The following is a 24,702-nucleotide window of genomic DNA, read 5'->3' as shown; positions in this document are numbered from 1 at the left end:
TTTCATTCAGGCTTTTTGCTGATTCTGGGTCATTGAGCTGATTCAAAATCATAACCTAAAGCTAACGTTTCTGCAAGGCACTATTGGAATCTTTAGTGTCCTGTCACTAACTCGCACCCCTCCAGTCAGCTGTGTCACATTGTTTAGGGATGCGCTCTCACCATTTCCCCCACCATATGCTGTGTGCTTCCACGCCCGGCCATTCCTGGTCATGTCCCAACATGCTATTGTGTGAATATACAGGGCTTTGAAAAAGTATTTGCCCCATTTCTAATTTTGTCCACTTTTACATATTTTTTTAATACTTAATGTTATCAGATCTTCAACCACAACCTAATATTATGTAAAGTTAACCTGAGTGAACTAATAACGCAACAATTTCATACTTATTTCATAAACAAAGTTATGCAACACCAAATGCCCCTGTGTGAAAAAGTAATTGCGCCCTTACACTCAATAACTGGTTGTGCCATCTTTAGCTGCAATTCCTCACATCACTGGAGGAATTTTGGCCCACTCTTCCATGCAGAACTGATTTAGCTCAAGAGACATTTGTGGGTTTTCAAGCATGAACTGCTAGTTTCAAGTCCTGCCACAACATCTCAATTGGGATTAAGTCTGCACTTTGTCTAGGCCATTACAGAACTTAAAATGTGTGGCTTTTTTAGCGATATTCATGTAGACTTGATTGTGTGTTTTGGATCATTTTCTTGCTGCATGACCCAGCTGCGCTTCAGCTCACAGACGGATGACCTGACAGATGGATTCTCCTGTAAAATGACCTGATACAGAGCATAATTCATGGTTCGTTCTATTAAGGCAAGTCATCCAGATCCTGAGGAAGCAAAGCCATCACACTACCACCACCATGCTTGACCGTTGGTATAAGGTTCTTACTATGGAATGTAGTGTTTGGTTTTCACCATACATAATGGGACCCATGTAGGCTAGAACTGGTTGAATCAATGTTGTTTCCACGTCATCAACCCCAATATTGTCATGTGATGACGTTGAATCAATGTGGAAAAGGTTTTTTCCATTATGAAAAAAGATTGCAGTCAGAGTGCAGTATAACTGCAGTATGCAGCAAATACTTCATCCAAAATAACACTGTTTATTTTACTGCAGTAATTTTGAAGTGTAACTGCAGTCAGAGTGCAGTATAACTGCAGTTCAAATGCAGTGCACTGCAGTTATTCTGCAATTATTGCATCCAAAATACCAGACTGCAGTTATTGCACATTTACTGCAGTTTCAAAACTGCAATCTTTTTTTGTAAAGGTTACACCCAACTAAAATCCAGTGTCATGGTGAATGTTTTGGTTGATTTCACATTGAATTCAAATTAGTTGACAACTCAAGGATGTTTTGTGCCCAAAACATCCCTGGGTACAAAATCTATTATGTCAATTTTCTATGGGCCTTTCAAATCTACAGAAGCACATACCTTTTAGTATCAGAATAGGGGTTATGATATTTGTATGTGTTTTATAGTATAAATATCATTGAGACAAAGCTTTTTTTCTGCCCATGTTGTAATCATTTGTTTCAGTGCTGACGTTTTTGTTTGATTCTAGATGTCACACAGCCCAGTAGCCTGATTACTGAACAAGCATGCACACGTTTTCACTCTAGAGTTTGTGCAGTCAATCCATGTTTCCTTGGTTACAGGGATGGGCTCCACTGGCAAGAAATACACCACACCTTGACTGACTCTCGGGTGTGGCAATTGTGTCCGCGTAATTATGAGTTCAGCAAAGCCATAACGTTTACCTCTTTCACTGAAAAGTTACTGTACTTTTACAAAGACATTGAAAAGCTTGTCGGCCCGTGAACCAAATACCATCAACAAGGTAATGTTACACATGTGTTGCTTCGTATTGTATCTACGCACATGCATTCATGTCTCAAGTTGTTTACCACTTCATCGCATGAATCTAAGCAAGACAAACGTGGTGATATTGGGGCAATTTAAATGTGTTTTTACTGGTGTAAGGGTCTTACAAAAGTCATTTTACATTTCCATTGTAATACAAGTTTTGAAAAATAAAGTCCAAAACGGTGAAAGTCAGGGGTGTTGAATGCCTTGCCTTAGATACCGTACTATAGTACATTTATTGCGATCCATAAAACTGAACAGTGTACGTCTCTACGTTTTCCACTAGAGGCCAGCATAGGAAAAAATCCCTCAGTATCCAATAATTTGGCAGAGCTGATCAGACATTAACTTGTTGGTGTTATATTTTTTTGTATCGTCATTTCTTTTCACACTCTTTTTTCTTCTCAAATTAAAATATGAACTTACAGCAAAAGTGGCTCCTCAGTTGTAATAGCTGTTTGGACTTGGTTTGCTGATACTCTGACATCAACTGTGTTCACCGCTACTATCAGGAAACTTGCCACTGTGAACCTACACAGCAACAACATGGAGCAAAGAGATGAGGCGCAAGAAGAGGAGGAGGAGGAGGAGGAGAAGGACATGCACATTCCCAGGTCAGAGGTTATGGTCATCAGACTGAATTATTTTGGTTGGACTAAATTCAATACATTAGTTATATTATCAACATACTAAATATCCAAACATTTGTTTTTTTTGTACAATGAAACATCTATATCTAATTACAATTCCGTAGATATATAATTGCTGACCTTTCTTAACATTGTAGGTCACCTCCCAGGAATGCTCATGGCACAAATGAAGTCTTGGGGAACCCCACATTAGCTGATGATGACAGACCAGGTAACACTTCAATTCAAAATGGCAATGTTGTAACAGAACAGTCACTGTTATAAAGCTACATATAAATACAAATCCTAGTAATTAAATGTCATGATAGACCCGCCCAGCAGCCTGGCTCTGATGGAGCCCCGACCCAGGAAGAAACGCCTGATGGCCCCTGCCCTAAGTCTGACACTGGATCGCAGTGACTCGGCGGTGTCCGACGACTATGCCCCTGCTGCCCTCATTCCCTCCCCCGACGACGACGACCTGGGACTGGACTTCGACTTGGATGCCATGGAAACGCCCTCGGACAGCGAGTCCCTCCACTTTCCAGTGCACGATATGGATTTGGAGGGTGAGGACAGGGTGCAGTGGACACGACAGACTAACAGCCTTTATCTTTGGTCTGTTTCTTCACTCTCACAGGTTCAAGATCAACCCATTAACTTATTGAACCACTTTCACTTTGATTATATTTGACATTTTTCACATTAGATAAGACACAAATGTTGGACAATACATAATATAGCTATTATCTTTATATATGCTTTGTATTAGGTGATCTTGACCCCATATATATATAATATATTATAGATAGTACACAACCACTCTCTGTCTATGCATTGTGTTACCTACCGGACATTATGGGAAATTTACCATTGAAACATTATTCCCATTCAAAGATGATCTGGGAGTGGCATCATGTTGCCATAAGGCCCATGGGTCAGTACCAGAGCAGAGAGGAGTGGGCTCTCTTGACCAAGACCAGGTGGACAGCCAGGGCACTAGATGGCGCAGGTTCTGCATGGGAGACCCTCCTCAGGAGATTCTGGTCAACATGTGTGTACTGGAGCCTTACCTTCAAGTCTTGTCCCATGGGGGTGAGTCCAGACTCCCAGCACTTACTTAACCTATCGGACATTATGCGAGAATGTGAGTTTTTTTCAGGCCAATGGAATTCGGCTAATGTGAGCGTTTGTTGTGAGATCAACTTGGATGACACAAAGAGCGTCTTCACTTTTTTTTTTCATCTTTATTATTCCCTCATCCAAATGTTGTTTTCCTTCCAGGTTACTATGGAGATGGGTCTAATGACATCATTGTGTTCTCTTCCTGCTATCTCCCTGAAAACACCATGGAGAACTACCACTATGTCATGGACAACCTATTCAGGTGTGAGAGCTAACAGTAAAACACTATCTGTATTGGCCACTCTTCAGGTCAACATAACTAACCCCAGCACCACTAAACATTGCAGGTACATTGTGGGAACGTTGGACCTGATGGTGGCGGAGAACTACGTCATTGTGTACCTGTGTGCCATGGCCCAGCGCAACAAGCTCCCCGGCATTGGCTGGCTCAGAGAGTGTTATACCACCATTGACAGAAGGTTAGTTCTGTTTACTCAAATGGGCTTAGTTTGTGGTCCTATTTCAGAAAACTATATTCCACAGTGAGTAACAAAACAGTACAAAAATCATTCAACTCATCAGTCTCTCATGTCAGTCAAGTCTCCAAGTTGTAGACCACGTTCCAAGCCGTCTACATTACAGTCATCAACTGTGCAATCAGAATGCTCAGGATGTGGTTAGTGGATATGTTTAACAGCTATCCAGGCATTGTGAGATCTGGAAACTGCAATGTAGTTGGCATGGAATACAGCCAAAGTCAAGTCTCAAGTTATTTTATGCCAAGTAATTAAGTCTCAAGTAATCAAAATCGTTGAAATTTGTGGAAAATCAACTAAGCAGGCTATCTCAAGACTTCGAAGGAGAGCAGGATGTTTTCCGTGTCAACTGTACAGGTGAAAACTGGATGACAATAGTGCCTAGTGTGTTGCATATTCAAGTGTGCAATTTTAGATTTTCCCGCCAAAACCCTCTCTGCTAGCAGGTTCTGTTTGTTCAGTAAGACCCAGACAGGAACGGTCCTTAGCCACCCGTTGTTCCAGATGATCTTGAAGAGGTTTAGTGCCTCCTGCATCGCCATGTCATAGCTGCTGCTGTCCACCACAAAAAGAACATCCCACACATCAGCAAAACATTGCATCCACTTTCTGCTTTTGTACCTCTGACCTCTAACATTAGATCAATTAAACCTTGAAAACATCTCACATCCCTGAAGCCTTTTTACTGTTGTTTTGTATGGAATGCATTTTCTCCTCTGCACTGAGTTCCACATGTAAATATGGCATCTGATTTACTATCGTGCTTTTCCCAGATTTGCCAGCTCCTAATGGTAGTAACTGGCACTGGCAAGTTATTTGGTTATTCTGCTTGTCTTCTCGTAGCTGTTTATTAAATCCTTTTGTTTGCTTCTCTCCGTGCCTTCTGAACACATTGGTCTTTACTGCACAGGCAACCCATATTAAATGAATAATACTAGATTCCGAGACTTACCAAAGAAAAAAAACCGTTTTCAAAATGTTAGAATTAGTTACGTTTGTAGGCCTACTGCCAGTTACAATTAAAATACAACCGGTCGATTAAGGCCTTGACCGTATCAGTTAAGCCTACTTCTTTATACACTTTGCCTAATTAGTTGATAAGTGCACATTTAATATATATATATATATATATATATATATATATATATATATATATATAATAAGTCTACTTTCAGTCTGAGAAATTAAGAAAATGGCAAAGTGTTTACAACAGACCCCTTCCTCCCCTAAAATGGCACTCTGTGTCTGGCAACGAAGTGGGACGACACAGAACGCGTCCTCTGCCCCTCAGAAGGTTGATTCCTAGAACGTTTTCACTGTGAATCCGCAATGAAGTCATCAAGCATAATGAAGATGTAAATGTTCAGCAATGAATCTAAATATAGGCTATGTGTTTTCAAATCGAAATTCCCACGATGTCTTACTGTGGAGACACACTGAATTTTAGCGCTATTCTCTAGAATCAATCGATTTTCACGAGTAGCCCAGAATTCTGACATTCAAAACAATGCAGTTCCGTCAAAGCGGAAGCGGTGGCTATATGTTCCTCTTCCCTTCCCCACAGCGAGAGTAAAGCAGGTGGAATAACGATAATTTAGAATGAAACTTCTGAAACAAATGTTTCCGCAATTCCACTAAAATGGACGCATGCGATCATTACAAAAAGCTTGTTGCTGATTCGATAGTCTTGCTGTAGCAGCATTGCCCAAATTGTATATGTATATTCTTTATTGCCAAACCTTGTAATTTCCCCAACTTGGCATCTAGTGAAATAAATGTAGGACTCGGCTAGTGGGAACGTGTTGTTTGTTTTAGGAAGTTGTGTAGAAGAATAATTATTGTATCGAATGTGAATGATCCAGGGTGTAGTCCTTAAAGTCCAACTTGCTCTGATATGATCTGGCTGTATGCAAATCAGGGCAAAACACTCCACCCAAAACCTGTTAATTTGTAGTATTCTATGGTCCATTCAAATAAATGATATCATTATATGACATCATATTTTATTCAGCTGGGCAATTTGTTGTATGAATGATATAGTAGTGTCCCTACTCAAAGGCATGTAAGCCTAGTAGTTGATTAGTCTGGCTAACACATAACACTCAAAAGTCCTCTAGAGTCAGGAATGGCTCTTTGATGTTGTCGTCACAATGCGTCAATGATGGGGGCTGTGCTTTTACAGGTTGGCTCTACTCTGTGTCTGTCACTCAAACACCCACAGGCACAGAGTGCTGCCCCTTTCATTACAATGTTTTGATTTTCAAATCCAAACAACAAGAGGTCTCAACCCCAGAGGAAAATAATTACATTTGAGAGAACCAATCAGACCAGTGTGGTCAAAGCTCTCCCTGTGCTGTGAGTCACATGGGTTGTCATCCAGGTTAGTAGCCTGAACCACCATCCTGACTGCTGCGCTCTCCTTTAGTGAAACAGAATATCAGCTACCATGTCGAGTCTCAAGTCATCGAATTTGTGACTCATCGTGATCTAACTCAAGTCTGCACCTCATTAGGTAATTAATATGTAATGAATATTGAACCATACTATCACAAAGTAATACCAATAGGTTACTTTTATACCACTACCAGTACTTTTTTTTAAAACAACTTTTTTTTAAACTAAAAAACAACTTAAAGCATAAACCTGCAGTTAAACCCTCAGTAAATATTCCCAAGTAATGCCATGTACTGTATACTTAAACACATTGTGTATGAGAGTTTGAATGTGCAGTGTAGCAACCATACTGTATGTACAGTATAGGAAGCAACACACAGCAAGTAGCTGGCCATAAGAGTGTCCCATTGGGCCTTAGCATCCAACAAGTTCACAAGAGCCTGCTTTGTCACTCCTCCTTCTTCAGCCAGAGGATGGCGTCAAAGCCAAAGTGTAGTTATGAGTTTCCTCCTAACTTCCCTCACATACAACCTATAGTTCTCAGGCTAGGAGGAAGTAGATTCCAGGGTCGTGTTCATTAGGCACCAAATGGAAGAAAATGGACTGAAACAGGTATGGACTACATGGACTTTTAAAACGTTTGACATTGCGTGCCCTAATGAACACAACCTTGTCATGAGTGTTATTTTTTTCAGGATGGTTACAAAAGTGTCCAAAGGCTTGTGTGCAGTATGGCCACTAACATACATTTCGAGAAAGCTTTGATGTTCTAAACCTCGACCCGGGTCTCCTTGATCCTAATAATGTGACTAAATGTCTGGACCCAGTAAAGGTTTCAAGTGAACTGCAGGAGGAAAACAACTGCTAAGACCATCACACTAACCTAGTATCTTGTTGAAATGAAGGTCTAAACTTGACTATTCATGTCCCTTTATGTTATCTGAATATACTTAGTCAAATATGTGTAAAGATTTCTAGAGGTTGCCTTTTGTTCAGACACTCATATACAGTCGGAAGTTTACATACACTTCGGTTTAAGTCATTAAAACTCATTGGTTAACAAACTATAGTTTTGGCAAGTCAGTTAGGACATCTGCTTTGTGCATGACACAAGTAATTTTTCCAACAATTGTTTACATACAGATTATTTCACTTGAAGCACTGTATCACAATTCCAGTGGGTCAGACATTTACATACACACTAAGTTGAGTGTACCTTTAAACAGCTTGGAAAATTTCAGAAAATTATGTCATGGCTTTAGAAGCTTCTGATAGGCTAATTGACATCATTTGAGTCAATTGGAGGTGTACCTGTGGATGTATTTCAAAGCCTACCTTCAAACTCTGTGCCTCTTTGCTTGACATCATGGGAAAATCAAAAGACCTCAGAAAAAAATTGTAGATCTCCACAAGTCTGGTTCATCCTTGAGAGCAATTTCCAAACACCTGAAGGTACCACGTTCATCTGTACAAACAATAGTACGCAAGTATAAACACCATGGGACCACGCAGCCGTCATACCGCTCAGGAAGGAGATGCGTTCTGTCTCCTAGAGATGAATGTACTTTTGTGCGAAAAGTGCAAATCAATCCCAGAACAACAGCAAAGGACCTTGTGAAGATGCTGGAGGAAACAGGTACAAAAGTATCTATATCCACAGTAAAATGAGTCCTATATCAACATAACCTGAAAGACCGCTGAGCAAGGTAGAAGCCACTGCTCCAAAACCACAATAAAAAAAGCCAGACTACGGTTTGCTACTGCATATGGGGACAAAGATTGTACTTTTTGGAGAAATGTCCTCTGGTCTGATGAAACAAAAATAGAACTGTTTGGCCATAATGGCCATCGTTATGTTTGGAGGAAAAAGGGGGAGGCTTGCAAGCCGAAGAACACCATCCCAACCGTGAAGCACGGGGGTGGCAGCTTCATTTTGTTGGGGTGCTTTGTTGCAGGAGGGACTGGTGCACTTCACAAAATATATGGCATCATGAGGATGGAAAATTCTGTGGATATTTTGAAGAAACATTTCAAGACATCAGTCAGGAAGTTAATGCTTGGTCGCAAATGGGTCTTCCAAATGGACAATGACCCCAAGCATATTTCCAAAGTTGTGGCAAAATGGCTTAAGGACAACAAGGTATTGCAGTGGCCATCACAAAGCCCTGACCTCAATCCTATTGAAGATTTGTGGGCAGAACTGAAAAAGCATGTGAGAGCAAGGAGACCTACAAACCTGACTCAGTTACACCAGCTCTGTCAGGAGGAATGGGCCAAAATTCACCCAACTTATTGTGGGAAGCTTGTGGAAGGCTACCCGAATCATTTGACCCAAGTTAAACCATTTAAATGCAATGCTACCAAATACTAATTGAGTGTATGTAAACTTTTGACCCACTGGGAATGTGATGAAAGAAATAATTCTCTCTACTATTATTCTGACATTTCACATTCTTAACATAAAGTGGTGATCCTAACTGACCTAAGACAGTGAATTTTTACTTGGAATAAATATCAGGAATTGTGAAAAACTGAGTTTAAATGTATTTGGCTAAGGTGTATGTAAACTTCCGACTTCAACTGTATTTGTGATATGGTTTTGGACTCAAGAGACCAGGGGTGGTGGAGTACTCAGGTTGCGGTGTAGGGTTTGAGCATAGCCTGAAGGTAGGGAATCAAATCAAATCAAATTTATTTGTCACATATACATGGTTAGCAGATGTTAATGCGAGTGTAGCAAAATGCTTGTGTTCCGACAATGCAGCAATAACCAACGAGTAATCTCACCTAACAATTTCACAAAAACTACCTTATACACACAAGTGTAAAGGAATGAAGAATATGTACATAAAAATATATGAATGAGTGATGGTACAGAACGGCATAGGCAAGATGCAGTAGATGGTATCAAGTACAGTATATACATATTAGATGAGTAATGTAGGGTATTTAAACATTATATGAAGTGGCATTGTTTAAAGTGGCTAGTGATACATTTTTCATACAATTTTACATTATTAAAGTGGCTGGAGTTGAGTCAATATGTTGGCAGCAGCCACTAAATGTTAGTGATGCCTGTTTAACAGTCTGATGGCCTTGAGATAGAAGCTGCTTTTCAGTGTCTCAGTCCCTGCTTTGATGCACCTGTACTGACCTCGCCTTCTGGATGATAGCGGGGTGAACAGGCAGTGTCTCGGGTGGTTGTTGTTCTTGATGATCTTTATGGCCTTCCTGTGACATCGATGGTGTAGTTGTCCTGGAGGGCAGGTAGTTTGCCCCCGGTGATGCGTTGTGCAGACCTCACTACCCTCTGGAGAGCCTTACAGTTGTGTGCGGAACAGTTGCCGTACCAGGCGGTGATACAGCCCGACAGAATGCTCTCGATTATGCATCTGTAAAGGTTTGTGAGTGCTTTTGGTGACAAGCCAAATTTCTTCAGCCTCCTGAGGTTGAAGAGGCGCTGCTGCGCCTTCTTCACCACGCTGTCTGTGTGGGTGGACCAATTCAGTTTGTCCGTGATGTGTACACCGAGGAACTTAAAACTTACTACCCTCTCCACTACTGTCCCGTCGATGTGGATAGGGGGGTGCTCCCTCTGCTGTTTCCTGAAGTCCATGATCATATCCTTTGTTTTGTTGACGTTGAGTGTGAGGTTATTTTCCTGGCACCACACTCCAAGGGCCCTCACCTCCTCCCTGTAGGCCGTCTCGTCATTGTTGGTAATCAAGCCTACCACTGTAGTGTCGTCTGCAAACTTGATGATTGAGTTGGAGGCGTGGGTGAACAGGGAGTACAGAAGAGGGCTCAGAACGCACCCTTGTTGGGCCCCAGTGTTGAGGATCAGCGGGGTGGAGATGTTACCTACCCTCACCACCTGGGGGCGGCCCGTCAGGAAGTCCAGTACCCAGTTGCACAGGACGGGGTCTCGAGCTTGATGACGAGTTTGGAGGGTACTATGGTGTTAAATGCTGAACTGTAGTCGATGAACAGCATTCTCACATAGGTATTCTTCTTATCCAGATGGGTTAGGGCAGTGTGCAGTGTGGTTGCGATTGCGTCGTCTGTGGAGCTATTGGGGCTGTAAGCAAATTGGAGTGGATCTAGGGCGTCAGGTAGGGTGGAGGTGATATGGTCCTTGACTAGTCTCTCAAAGCACTTCATGATGACGGAAGTGCAACAGGGCGGTAGTCATTTAGCTCAGTTACCTTTGCTTTCTTGGGAACAGGAACATTGGTGGCCCTCTTGAAGCATGTGGGAACAGCAGACTTGGATAAGGATTGATTGAATATGTCCGTAAACACACCAGCCAGCTGGTCTGCTCATGCTCTGAGGACGTGGCTGGGGATGCCGTCTGGGCCTGCAGCCTTGCGAGGGTTAACACGCTTAAAATGTTTTACTCACATCGGCTCCAGTGAAGGAGAGTCTGCAGGTTTTGGTAGCGGGCCATGTCAGTGGCACTGTATTGTCCTCAAAGCGAGCAAAGAAGTTGTTTCGTCTGTCTGGGAGCAAGACATCCTGGTCCGCGACGGGGCCGGTTTTCTTTTCGTAATCCGTGATTGACTGTAGACCCTGCCACATACCTCTTGTGTCTGAGCCGTTGAATTGCGACTCTACTTTGTCTCTATACTGACGCTTAGCTTGTTTGATTGCCTTGCGGAGGGAATAGCTACACTGTTTGTATTCAGTCATGTTTCCGGTCACCTTGACCTGATTAAAAGCAATGGTTCGCGCTTTCAGTTTCGGGCGAATGCTGCCATCAATCCACGGTTTCTGGTTTGTGAATGTTTTAATAGTTGCTGTGGGTACGACTTCACCGATGCGACAACACCGATGCGATGGCCGGTATATCTTGCTGCTCAGTTGGCAGGTATCATTGCCTTGTAGTGGATGCGAGCTTCAACTGGAATCCAGTGGAGTGTGTGGAGGAGCGGGGTGACATGGGAGAATTTGGTACGGTTGAACACTAGTTGGGCTGCAGCGTTCTGGATAAGTTGCAGGGGTTTAATGCACAAGCGGGGAGCCCAGCCAACAGTGAGTTGCAACAGAGTTGTCAACCGTGATGGAGCGGGCAGGCCTTCCTCGGAAGAAAGAGCAGCTCCATGTTGTCGAGGTTGAGCTTGAAGTGGTGGGCCGACATCTAAGCTGAGATATCTGCCAGACACGCAGAGACGTGTATCACCACCTGGGTAGCAGAATGGGGAGAAAAGTGTCATCCATATAGCAATCATAGGAGAGACCATGTGAGGATATTACAGAGCCGAGTGACTTGGTGTATACAGTAGAGAGAAGAGGAGAGAGCCTAGAACCGAACCCTGGGGGACACCAGTAGTGGGAATACGTGGTTCCGACACAGATCCTCTCCACCTCACCTGATAGGAGCAGTCTGCCAGGTAGGATGTAATCCTACAGACCCTGAGACGCCCAGCCCTGAGAGGGTGAAGAGGAGGATCTGATGGTTCACTGTGTTGATGGCAGCGGATAGATATAGGAGGACGAGAACAGAGGAGAGAGAGTCAGCTTTGCTAGTGCGGAGAGCCTCTGTGACACAACGAAGATCAGTCTCAGTTGAGTGACCAATCTTAAAGCCTGACGTTCTGAGAGAGATAGCGAGAGAGTTGGTAAGAGACAGCACACTCAAGTGTTTTGGAAAGAAAATAAACAAGGGATACCTGTCAGTCGTTTTTGATGTCAGAGGGGTCGAACATTGATTTCTTGTGGAGGGGAGAGACTCAGAGGAGACGCAGCCAGTGAGTTGATTAGGGAAGTGAGGAGTGGGAGGTCTCCAGGGATGGTCTGGGGAAGGGAGGAGGGGATTGGGTTGAGCGGGCAGGTTGTCAGGTGGCCGGACCTCACTAGTCGCAGGACTTAATCTGGAGAGAGAGGGGATAAAGAGGTCAAGGCTTACGGTAGTTCTGCGTGAGTAGGACCAGTGGATAGGCTGAGGGAATGAGCTGATGTCATCACCCTTCTTTTCAAAGTGGTTGATAAAGTTGTCCGCAGAGAGGGAGGAGGGAGTGGCTGGACGATTAAGGAGGGAGGAGAAGGTGGAAAACTGTTTCTTAGGGTTAAAGGCAGATCTTGAAATTGAGTGATAAAAAGTGGCTTAAGCAGTGAATACAGAGAAAGAGAAGTTAGAGAGGATGGAGTGAAGGGATGATAGGTCCTCCGGAAGTGTCGTTTGCGCTCAGCAAGTGTATTGCCTGCCTTGTCAGTGGGAGGGGACTGGGGAAGGGTCAAAGTGGCAAGGAGGGGAAAGAAAGAGTTGGAAAGAAATTAATCGAAGGCAGACGTCGGGAGGTTAAAGACGCCCAATATGAAGAGCAGTGAGCCATGGTCAGAAAATGAGCTTATCAAGGTATCAAGTTCATTGAGGAACTCTAAGGGCACCTGGTGAATGATAGATGACAACAATGTTAAGCTTGAGAGGACAAGTGACAGTGACCACATGGAATTCAAATGAGGAGATGGAGAGGTGAGTGAAAATCTCTACTTAAGAGAAATGAGCAGCCATGTGCCACCACCGCGACGACCAGATGCTCACGGACTATGAGAGAACACATAGTCAGATGAATAGAGATCAGCTGGAGTAGCAGTGTTGTCTGGGCTGATACATGTCTCCGTCAGGGCTAAAAAGTCAAGGGACTGAAGGGCAGCATAGGCTGAGATTAACTGTGTTCTTGACCACAGATTGGCAGTTCCAAACCCTGGCGGAGTCCAAGAATTCCACATGGGTTGTGCATGGAGGGTACACTAAATTAGAAGGTCAAGGGGAGCGGGAGCGTCTAAAGCCTACACGGAGAGGAGCGAACTGGGATAGAAAACACACACACATATACTGAACAAAAATATAAACACTACATGCAACAATTTCAAAGATTTTACTAAGTTACAGTTCATGTAAGGAAATCAGTCAATTTAAATAAATTCATTAGGCCCTAATCTATGGATTTCACAGGACAGGGCGTGGGTGCAGCCATACAGTAGGCGGGCCTTGGAGGGCATAGGCCCATCCACTTGGCAGCCAGGCCCACCCACTAGGGAGCCAGGCACAGCCAATTCCGAATGAGTTTTTCCCCACAAAAGGACTTGATTACAGACAGAAATACTCCTCAGCACCCCTCCTCAGATGATCCCGCAGGTGAAGAAGCTGGATGTAGAGGTCCTGAGCTGGCATGCTTAAACATGGCCTGTGGTTGTGAGGCCATTTGGGCATACTGCCAAATTCTCTAAAACAACATTGGAGGCAGCTTATGGTTAAGATATTAACATTAAATTATCTGGCAACAGCTCTAGCGGACAGTCCTGCAGTCAGCATGCCAATTGCACGCTCCCTCAAAATCTGTGGCATTGTGTTGGTAACAAAACTTCACATTTTATAGTGGCCTTTTATTGTCCCCAGCACAAGGTGCACCTGTGTAATGATCATGCTGTCTAATCAGCTTCTTGATATGTCACACCTCTCAGGTGGATGAATTATCTTGGCAAAGGTTATAAATGCTCACTAACAGGGATGTAAACAAATTTGTGCACAACATTTTAGAGAAGTAAGCTTTTTGTGCGTTTGGAATTTTTCTGGGATTTTGTATTTCAGCTCATGAAACATGAAACGTCCGATTTTTTAAATGTATTTGTAATACTGACAATTACAACAATACTGAATGAACACTTATTTTAACTTAATATAATACATCAATAAAATCAATGTAGCCTCAAATAAATAATGAAACATGTTCAATTTGGTTTAAATAATGCAAAAACAAAGTGTTGGAGAAGAAAAGTAAAAGTGCAATATGTGCCATGTAAGAAAGCTAACGTTTAAGTTCCTTGCTCAGACAATGAGAACATATGAAAGCTGGTGGTTCCTTTTAACATGAGTCTTCAATATTCCAAGGTAAGAGGTTTTAGGTTGTAGTTATTATAGGAATTAGAGTACTATTTCTCTCTATACCATTTGTATTTCATATACCTTTGACTATTGGATGTTCTTATAGGCACTTTAGTATTGCCAGTGTAATAGTATAGCTTCCGTCCCTCTCCTCGCCCCTACCTGGGCTCGAACCAGGAACACATCGACAACAGCCACACTCGAAGCAGCGTTACCCATTGCTCCACAAAAAACGCGGCCCATGCAGAGCAAGGGGAACAACCACTCCAAGTCTCAGAGTGAGTGACATTTGAAACGCTATTAGCGCGCACCCCACTAACTAGCTAGCCATTTCACATCGGTTACACCACCAGCCTAATCTCGGGAGATGATAGGCTTGGAGTCATAAACAGCAGAGCTGCTGGCAAAATGCACGAGAGTGCTGTTTGAATGAATGCTTACGAGCCTGCTGGTGCCTACCATCGCTCAGTCAGACTGCTCTATCAAATCATAAACTTAGTTATAACATAATAACACACAGAAATACGAGCCTTAGGTCATTAATATGGTTGAATCCGGAAACTATCATCTCGAAAACAAGAGGTTTATTCTTTCAGTGAAATACGGAACCGTTCCGTATTTTATCTAACGGGTGGCCTCCATCAGTCTAAATATTGCTGGGTACATTGCACAACCTTCAATGTTATGTCATAATTACGTAAAATTCTGGCAAATTAGGCGGCCCAAACTGTTGCATATACACTGACTGCGTGCAATGAACGCAAGAGAAGTGACACAATTTCACCTGGTTAATATTGCCTGCTGGCCTGGATTTCTTTAAGCTAAATATGCAGTTTTAAAAATATATACTTCTGTGTATTGATTTTAAGAAAGGCATTGATGTTTATGGTTAGGTACACATTGGACCAAGGACAGTCCTTTTTCACAAATAAGCACCGCATCGATTATATGCAAAGCAGGACACGCTAGATAAACTAGTAATATCATCAACCATGTGTAGTTAACTAGTGATTATGATTGATCGATTGTTTTTTATAAGATAAGTTTAATGCTAGCTAGCAACTTACCTTGGCTTACTGCATTTGCGTAACAGGCATTCTCTTCGTGGAGTGCAATGAGGCAGGTGGTTAGAGCATTGGACTAGTTAACTGTAAGGTTGCAAGATGCAAAGGTGTAAAAAATAAAAACATTTGTAAAAAATTGGCCAAATCGGTATCCAAAAATACAGATTTTCCGATTGTTATGAAAACTTGAAATCGGTCAAAATTAATCGGCCATTCCGATTGATCGGTCGACCTCTTCTTTCAATAGTTCTACATAGAACATGCTTTTCGGTCCAGGAGTAGGTCTCACCCGTGTCTGGCAAAGCGGCCCTTAGAGTCTACAGACATGTTCCTTTGTGATGTGTTCTCTACCAATAGAGCTAGCGGTCTGCCTTTTGACACCTGACAGTGTCTATCCAACTTCCCCTCTCACTTCCTCTTGTTTGGCTTGGCCCCTGTTAGTGTGAGAGGTAGACTCCTTACTCAGCAGTTTGCGCCTGTCTGGGGAGTCACACAGACTGGGCCCCAAAGAACCTCTGGTAAAGATACACGTCTTACGGAAGGGTTTAAACCGTCAATCATGGTGATGTGACAGGTGTGTGAGGGAGGTAGTGGACAACCGCAGTAGATACAGTGCCTTGCGAAAGTATTCGGCCCCCTTGAACTTTGCGACCTTTTGCCACATTTCAGGCTTCAAACATAAAGTTATAAAACTGTATTTTTTTTGTGAAGAATCAACAACAAGTGGGACACAATCATGAAGTGGAACGACATTTATTGGATATTTCAAACTTTTTTAACATATCAAAAACTGAAAAATTGGGCGTGCAAAATTATTCAGCCCCCTTAAGTTAATACTTTGTAGCGCCACCTTTTGCTGCGATTACAGCTGTAAGTCGCTTGGGGTATGTCTCTATCAGTTTTGCACATCGAGAGACTGACATTTTTCCCATTCCTCCTTGCAAAACAGCTCGAGCTCAGTGATGTTGGATGGAGAGCATTTGTGAACAGCAGTTTTCAGTTCTTTCCACAGATTCTCGATTGGATTCAGGTCTGGACTTTGACTTGGCCATTCTAACACCTGGATATGTTTATTTTTGAACCATTCCATTGTAGATTTTGCTTTATGTTTTGGATCATTGTCTTGTTGGAAGACAAATCTCCGTCCCAGTCTCAGGTCTTTTGCAGACTCCATCAGGTTTTCTTCCAGAATGGTCCTGTATTTGGCTCCATCCATCTTCCCATCAATTTTAACCATCTTCCCTGTCCCTGCTGAAGAAAAGCAGGCCCAAACCATGATGCTGCCACCACCATGTTTGACAGTGGGGATGGTGTGTTCAGGGTGATGAGCTGTGTTGCTTTTTTACGCCAAACATAACGTTTTGCATTGTTGCCAAAAAGTTCAATTTTGGTTTCATCTGACCAGAGCACCTTCTTCCACATGTTTGGTGTGTCTCCCAGGTGGCTTGTGGCAAACTTTAAACGACACTTTTTATGGATATCTTTAAGAAATGGCTTTCTTCTTGCCACTCTTCCATAAAGGCCAGATTTGTGCAATATACAACTGATTGTTGTCCTATGGACAGAGTCTCCCACCTCAGCTGTAGATCTCTGCAGTTCATCCAGAGTGATCATGGGCCCCTTGGCTGCATCTCTGATCAGTCTTCTCCTTGTATGAGCTGAAAGTTTAGAGGGACGGCCAGGTCTTGGTAGATTTGCAGTGGTCTGATACTCCTTCCATTTCAATATTATCGCTTGCATAGTGGTCCTTGGGATGTTTAAAGCTTGGGAAATCTTTTTGTATCCAAATCCGGCTTTAAACTTCTTTACAACAGTATCTCGGACCTGCCTGGTGTGTTCCTTGTTCTTCATGATGCTCTCTGCGCTTTAAACGGACCTCTGAGACTATCACAGTGCAGGTGCATTTATACGGAGACTTGATTACACACAGGTGGATTGTATTTATTATCATTAGTCATTTAGGTCAACATTGGATCATTCAGAGATCCTCACTGAACTTCTGGAGAGAGTTTGCTGCACTGAAAGTAAAGGGGCTGAATAATTTTGCACGCCCAATTTTTCAGTTTATGATTTGTTAAAAAAGTTTGAAATATCCAATAAATGTCGTTCCACTTCATGATTGTGTCCCACTTGTTGTTGATTCTTCACAAAAAAATACAGTTTTATATCTTTATGTTTGAAGCCTGAAATGTGGCAAAAGGTCGCAAAGTTCAAGGGGGGCGAATACTTTCGCAAGGCACTGTATACTGACAGATTGAAAGAACAACTGTAACCTTTACTCTTTACACTTGATTCTGTTTTTCTCATAGGTTGAGGAAGAGTCTGAAAGCTCTATACATTGTCCACCCAACCTGGTACATCAAGGCCCTGATCACCATCATCAAGCCCTTCATCAGGTGAGGACCACCATCCCCTGAGACACCAAGTCCAGTCTTTCAGGGTTGCTGTTGTTATTGTTGTTGAGTCAATGGGCCCTGTTACTACATGAATCAAAAAGGGACAGCGATAGAACAATGGCCACTGTTAGAGCAGCCGCCCTGATCTGGTAGCTGTAAGAGTACAAATTTTGTGTATATATTTGATCTAAATCATGCTGTCCACTACGCTTATCTTTATTTTTGACATGTTGGCTCTGTGTCCTCACATAAAACGAATGTCTTCTGGTCCCATCCTCCTCACAGCTCCAAATTCAGTCGGAAGCTTCAGTTTATCGACAGATTTCGGGAGCTGTCCCAGCACATCCCTATTGAGCGTGTGCAGATCCCCGACTGTGTCAGACAGTGAGTGACCTCATCAGACACTCTCACAAAGAGCTATGTTAATGAATCCATAAATAGAAAAGCCCAACACCTATATGTATTGTGTGACTAATATAGAGTTATTCCTAATCACTCTGTAACTACTATTGAGCAAATAAAATTATTCACTTAAAAAAAAAAAATCTGCTTTACAGCGAGAAAACAGTGAGCCCTTCTATTGTGACGGTTCATGAAAATGTATGGCCTTTGTGTATGTATTTATAGTTTTTCCAATCTATTTCCATTCAAATAGGTTTGACGAGAACATGGACAGGTGACACGTTCAGAATGGTGATCTGGAACACAGTGTAAGGTTAGGTACATGAAGCCAAAAAAGTGGACTAAAAAGGCTGAAATCTGGCAACCCATGACTTTGATACTGAGGATGAACCGGGCTGCCCAATCTGATATCTGTTGTCCTATGAGATAACTTTAGTCATACATCACTTGGCAAAGTATCTACTGAAGGACCACAAGTAGATGCACTGTGCACAAAAACTTTATGAACACCTGCTCTTTCCATGACATACTGTCAACTGACCAGGTGAAAGCTATGGTCCATTATTGATGTCACTTATTAAATACACTTCAATCAATGTAGATGAAGGGGAATAAACAGGTTAAAGAAGGATTTGGGCAAGACAAAAGATTAAAGTGCCAGGCGCACCCGTTTGTGTCAAGAACTGCAATGCTGCAGAGTCATTGTCATTCTCAACTGTGTCTTTTGTGTTTCAAGAATGGTCCACCACCCAAAGGGCATCCAGCCAACTTGACACAACTGTGGGAAGCATTGGAGTCAACATGAGCCAGCATCCCTGTGGAACGTTCGACACCTTGTAGAGTCCATGCCCTGACAAATTGAGGCTGTTCTGAGGGCAATGTGAGGGTGCAACTCAATATTAGGATGGTGTTCTTAATGTTTTGTACACTCAGTTGTAAGTACAATGTAACAATGTATACATACACTAATTATTACATTACTATCTACCATGTATAGTGGCGACCCGTCATTCAGGGCAAGTGGAGCAGAGCCCCACCTGTTTTGAGCACAACATTTTTGGGGCTTTCCTGTTCTGCATGTTATGGCGTTAATACTTGTCACGTATCAGTTTGCAAACAACGTAAAAAACAATATCATTGAGTTAATAAAGCCGCATACAAACATGGCCTCTTTTTTGTTTTCCTAAGGCAGCTCCAAAATACAGGTGTTTCTGTGGTGGTGGGGCAAGCCAGCAGAAAATACGGAGCGGTGCGCCGTGATTGGCTCAGTGTTCTGTCACTCATGGGGACACTACGTCACCGCCAAGTTTAAAGGTAGAGCTAGAAAATGTAAGCCTTTTGGGTGCTGCCATAGAGTTACATTAGAAGTGCCCATCCAAGAAGGTTCAAGGTCATTGGCCACAGAAAAAATGACATCAAATCACATATCTACAGTAGCTTTGATTGGACTGTTAACATCATACTTTCAAAGTCTTAGCTTGCAGTCATCATCATGAATCAAGTCGACAATCTACTGGCAAATCATTTTTAATCCTTCTCATATGAAGAGAAATAATGAAGAGAATTTATAGATCAAATGTACCGGTGCTCATTGGCCATTTGACATAAACATTACACAACGAGTTAGAAATCGGAAATTCAACAATGAGTGGTTTGGAAGGAATCAGTGGCTAACTGCAAGCATTGCAAAGCAATCATTACCCTGCTATTCAGTGGAGTGGTTATGTGGTCTACGATTAAGAGTCTCTTTTCCTAGTTTAAAATGATAAACATTCAAAATTGGCCATGCTGTCACTGAAGCATGCTTTGTGCCGCAATCACACCAATTGTTAACTCAGAACTGCAAAATCTGACTTCAGTGAGTTCAAGACAACTGGGAACTCGGGGAAAAACGAGCTATGGCTGGGAAAATACATTTTGAACTTTCACCCAACTCAGAACGCAGGCCTCTTTCTAGAGCTATGACCTGAAGATCACTGACGTCATCATGATTCAACTTTTTTGTTGTTGTTGGAGTTCCCAGTTGTCTTGAAAGCACCATAAATCCAGAGAATGCCAGACTTTAATGACAACGTTTGATGACAAAATTTGCTCACGAAGGACCGCCTCGCCACCTTCCTGTTTAAGTGAGCACAGCACAGCAAGGTGAGTCCAAAAATGTCTGGTATTGTCACGCCCTGACCATGGAGAGCCTTTTTATTCTCTATTTTGGTTAGGTCGGGGTGTGACTAGGGTGGGTAATCTAGGTTGTTTTATTTCTATGTTGGCCTGGTATGGTTCCCAATCAGAGGCAGCTGTTTATCGGTCTCTGATTGGGGATCATATTTAGGCAGCCATTTCCTCACTGTGTCTTGTGGGATCTTGTTTTTGTGTTGCCTGTGAGCACTCCAGAACATCACGTTTAGTTTGTTCTTGTTTTTGTGCCTTTCATTGAATAAACATGTGGAACCCATATCGAGCTGCGCTTTGGTCCTAGTATGCTTTCGATGATCGTGACGTGTGCTGCTGCATAAATTATGTAATATGCCAGGGAGATATGTATACTGTAGCTAAGAAAGTAATACTAAGTATGTTGTGTAGTAAGCTTTTAGTAGCCCATGTGCCTTACCCTAATAATTGTCTATTTTCACCTTTTTATTTCACAAACTCTTCTGATTTGGTGGTGCATATGTAGCCTATAAAGTGTTTTTGAGAAATGTAATCATTGAATATGGTTAGAGCTTTCATTCTGCTTATATATGCGTTCTCTATGTGTTCTCCCTGTACACCAAGTCAGAACCAAAGAATGGCCCATGTTGTGAATTATGTTGCGGTACATTTCAAAAGTGCTGAACAAATAGTTATATTGACTATGTCCATCCTAGCTTGGTCATTGTCTTAATCAAAATTACAGATTGCCTCTTATCTGCTTGTCGTCCCCTTATGCCATAGTTTGTACATCTCAATTGTCAGTAGTAACCACATTTGTTTAAGCAAGTCAGCCATATCAGCGAAGTCAGTAAATGAGCCTGAATTAACTGTTTCGCTGCCAGACAAGGCTCCTCTAATATCCAGGCGTAGCAGTGGTAAGGTGTTGGGACAGCTTTATGTAGGCCCTAACAGTTTGTGGGCACCGTTATAGTGCAATGAATGTATTGTTTAGTGTTGTGAAGTGGCTTAGCTGGCATTCATCCCACCTTTTTGTGTGCCAAAATCACCACTGACCATGTAAATACATCGGTTTTAGGACACTAAAGTGAGGCCTTTTCACACCTTTCTCTGTTACAAAATACATTTTATAGATTGACCTTACTCCTTGTGGTCCCCTTTCTTACTGTCATCAATGTATAAAGAAGGGACACCTTTTAAAACACAGTTCTGAATCACAGATTCATTCCCAACTATTGCGTGATATTGGAAGGATTTTATACTGTATTTTTTTAACTACACTGGCATCAGATACAGTATGGCTCTCATTACTGTTACTGGGCAGATTGACAATGACTTCCTGCCAAAGCTCTGGCTCAGCTACAATGTAAAACCTATGACTTCACTGGCTTTAATTCCTCTGGCAACATTGATCTTTTCATCTCACTTTACACCAGTGAATAGTTTATCAGATCAATTGTGATCCACTCATGACGTTATTGGATTATAAAAAATAAATGTATGCTCCAAGTCAACATTGATAAGGATGTGTTTAAATTATGTCTTTATTGATTCCTTCATCTGCAATAATACAAAATTAACTGAGAAAGCTGGTGTCTACAAAGCTAGATAAGCAAGCTGTCATATGACTCATTGACAATTAGTTGACTGACTGATGGAAGCATTGGCTGGTATGTTTCTTTTCAAATGTGATTTATTTCATCCTTTTCTATTTTCATTTTTGTCCTAATAGCATAACTTTCTCAAATGTTTGTCTACCAAGAGAAAACAATATGGCTCCCGAGTTTCACAGCCGTCTAAGGCACTGCATCTCAGTGCTAGAGGTGTCACTACAGACCCTGGTTCAATTCCAGGCTGTATCACAACCGGCCGTGAGCGGGAGTCCCATAGGGAGGTCGTCAGGGTTAGGGTTTGGCGTCATTGTAAATATGAATTTGTTCTTAACTGACTTGCCTAATTAAAAAAAAAAAATTGTAAATACCTCATCAAATCTATTGGAAGTACAACTACAGCACTTCTATAGATTATACTTTAACACTTTAAAATATTAAGTTTACTAAATTGTATTTGGCCAAAGTCTGCTGTATTTTCCTATAAATAGGAAACTAGTCCATGTGATAAACGTGTCTATGAATAAACCCGATTGTCTCGTGTTCAACATCATTCTCTCAATAGAACTCCTTATACATGGAGACTTGTTTTCCAGTGTATGAGTGAATGGGTTGTTTTTAAGAGCGCTGTTGGGTACGGAGGGAGGGTGTTTAGCCTCTACCCACTTCCTCTCCTTCCACACACAACTTAATAAAAGGAGCACAGGGGGAGGGAGGGAAAGGGGGATTTGGCCCAAAGCGCAGAAGGTGAGACTGCCTGTGCGAATTCACCGGACGCACAGGAAATGGAACCTGACAGTGAAAAGGAAGTGAGGTAGCTGTGGGGAAACTCAAACAGGAACAGAGAACAGTGTATGAAGTAGTGTGAGATTGGGACGAGGCTGATGTTTAGAGTTTTGAGTACGAAAAGTGACAGAGAATTGCCGTTTTTGGGCGAAATCAGGCTTGACAGATCCCATCTAGGAAAAACAAGTCCAAAGTTTGATTGATTCAGCCTTTAAAAAGTGTTTTGAATCTAGAGAGAATTTACTGATGTTGCCACTTTCTTTACTTAGCATGCATCAATATCTGTTTTCAAGCCCTTGATTAGAAAAACATGTAATACTGTTCTCGGTTGAATACGGCGTAGATGGTTAGTTTCAGATAGTATCTCCTTAGCTTGTGTTTTCAATGACCATATGTGGTATTATATCAACACACATTTGCAAATACACACACACACTTCTATATGATAAATGTCTCTGCATGATTCAAACGAATGTACATACATTTTGGATCCTTCAATCCCTAGTTTAACACATAATTTTATGATAACTTCATCCATCAATACAGCATGTTCCATTAATTGGGCTCTAAAACAGGACCTGTAGTATAGTAAGTGCCACAGTGGCTCAGTAGTCTGATGACTACCATCAGTCAGTGTAAGATTCATTACAGAAGTCATTATTTGGAGGCCCGATATAAAAACAGCCCCATGTTACATATTAACCAACAGCTCCAACTTCTCATGCTGAAAAACATTGATAAAAGGCACTGTTATCTTGTTCCAGGCCCGATCGTATCTGCCGGCTGCCCTTAGTGTAATCAAGAAGCACAATGGGCCATAGATTTCCTTCATTCAGGCAATGGACTTTTGCTGAGCTCTGCCAAGGACAGGCCCTGTGTGTGTGTGTGTGTGTGTGTGTGTGTGTGTACAGTGGTATACATGCAGCCAAGGCCTGAGACTGTTGCCTATACCCAATGTTTTATATAGGAACAGAGTCCATTGTGAAAGAGGGAGTGTTGTTGGTTTAAATATCCTCTAGAAACACCTTGAAGAGTGACAGGCAAGAGAAGCTGAAAAGCACATGGTGAGGACAGGAGAGAAATCACTGGGCAAAACAAAAAACAACACTATTTTAGGGTAGATAGAATTTTCAATTTCTTGGGTGCAAAAGAGATTCCAATGTATTGGGCCCATAGTAAAATGGGTGATGCTGAGCAAAGGAACAAGTAGTGACGAATATCCGGTCTACATTTAGTCTCATATGGTTCAGTTGGAAGTTTAGAATGCTCTCAACATTCAAAAACCTTTACCGATGATTTTTAAATCTATTTTGTCCATCTTTATTGTACAATCTGGAAATAGTAAGTGATACTTTATGGTTCCCAAACAAATTTACTTTCAAGTGAAATTTCTAGTCTGTGATAAATTACAAATAGTTAAATATGGCCAGCCAGAAGTTTGTTTATGCAGTCATCCTTGCCGTGTCAAGTTTACACTAGTCATTGCAAAGACAATAGCTTCAGACTTTTCCCACATGTTGTTTCCACCAAACTACTACACCTACCACATCTTCAGTTTTTCCATGGGCACTCTTCCCCCCCCTCCCTAGTAAAGTAGGTAATGAATGTGTTATCCTGGGCTCTGCCCCATGGTTAGACTCTGGGCTGCTCAGACTAAAAGCATTATTATAGGTTGTTGAGATTACTGTGGTATCAGAAACAGCTGCTTGTAATAAAACACAAGATGGAGTATGAAATGTGCACAGGCTGGGTGAAACCTCTCGTAACAGTAAAAGTATCTTCCTGCAACTTTGCACAGTGAAATTCTGAAACACACTGAAACAGGGGAACTTAAATTAGAGTTTAGTT

The 24,702-nt window shown here is 42.0% G+C and overlaps 1 protein-coding gene and 1 long non-coding RNA gene across 3 annotated transcripts; one reads left to right on the top strand and one right to left on the bottom strand.

Moving 5' to 3' along the window:
- The first annotated feature begins 1,682 nt into the window (after positions 1 to 1,682).
- Positions 1,683 to 19,476, top strand: LOC112229760 (BCL2/adenovirus E1B 19 kDa protein-interacting protein 2). Of its 2 annotated transcripts, none has more exons than XM_042310402.1 (10): positions 1,683 to 1,853; positions 2,308 to 2,493; positions 2,667 to 2,740; positions 2,838 to 3,077; positions 3,406 to 3,603; positions 3,793 to 3,895; positions 3,981 to 4,112; positions 17,822 to 17,908; positions 18,194 to 18,292; positions 18,564 to 19,476. In XM_042310402.1, the coding sequence occupies exons 2-10, from the start codon at positions 2,426 to 2,428 to the stop codon at positions 18,586 to 18,588; spliced, it is 1,026 nt and encodes a 341-aa protein (XP_042166336.1). In that variant the 5' UTR covers positions 1,683 to 1,853; positions 2,308 to 2,425; the 3' UTR covers positions 18,589 to 19,476. The 2 variants fall into 2 exon arrangements, with proteins under 2 accessions (XP_042166336.1, XP_024251546.1); XM_024395778.2 differs by having other exon boundaries at positions 1,684 to 1,853; positions 2,392 to 2,493.
- Positions 11,262 to 12,596, bottom strand: LOC121841512. The gene is made up of 3 exons (XR_006080544.1): positions 12,233 to 12,596; positions 11,933 to 12,023; positions 11,262 to 11,745 (listed from the first exon to the last, which is right to left on the bottom strand). It is a non-coding gene; the product is annotated as an uncharacterized LOC121841512 (long non-coding RNA).
- Positions 19,477 to 24,702: the final 5,226 nt, after the last annotated feature.

The sequence above is a fragment of the Oncorhynchus tshawytscha genome, linkage group LG31 (genome assembly GCF_018296145.1).
Source record: "Oncorhynchus tshawytscha isolate Ot180627B linkage group LG31, Otsh_v2.0, whole genome shotgun sequence".
Classification (NCBI taxonomy): Eukaryota; Metazoa; Chordata; class Actinopteri; order Salmoniformes; family Salmonidae; genus Oncorhynchus; species Oncorhynchus tshawytscha.
Note: the sequence above shows the minus strand (reverse complement) of the source record. Positions and strands in the feature narration are given on the sequence as shown.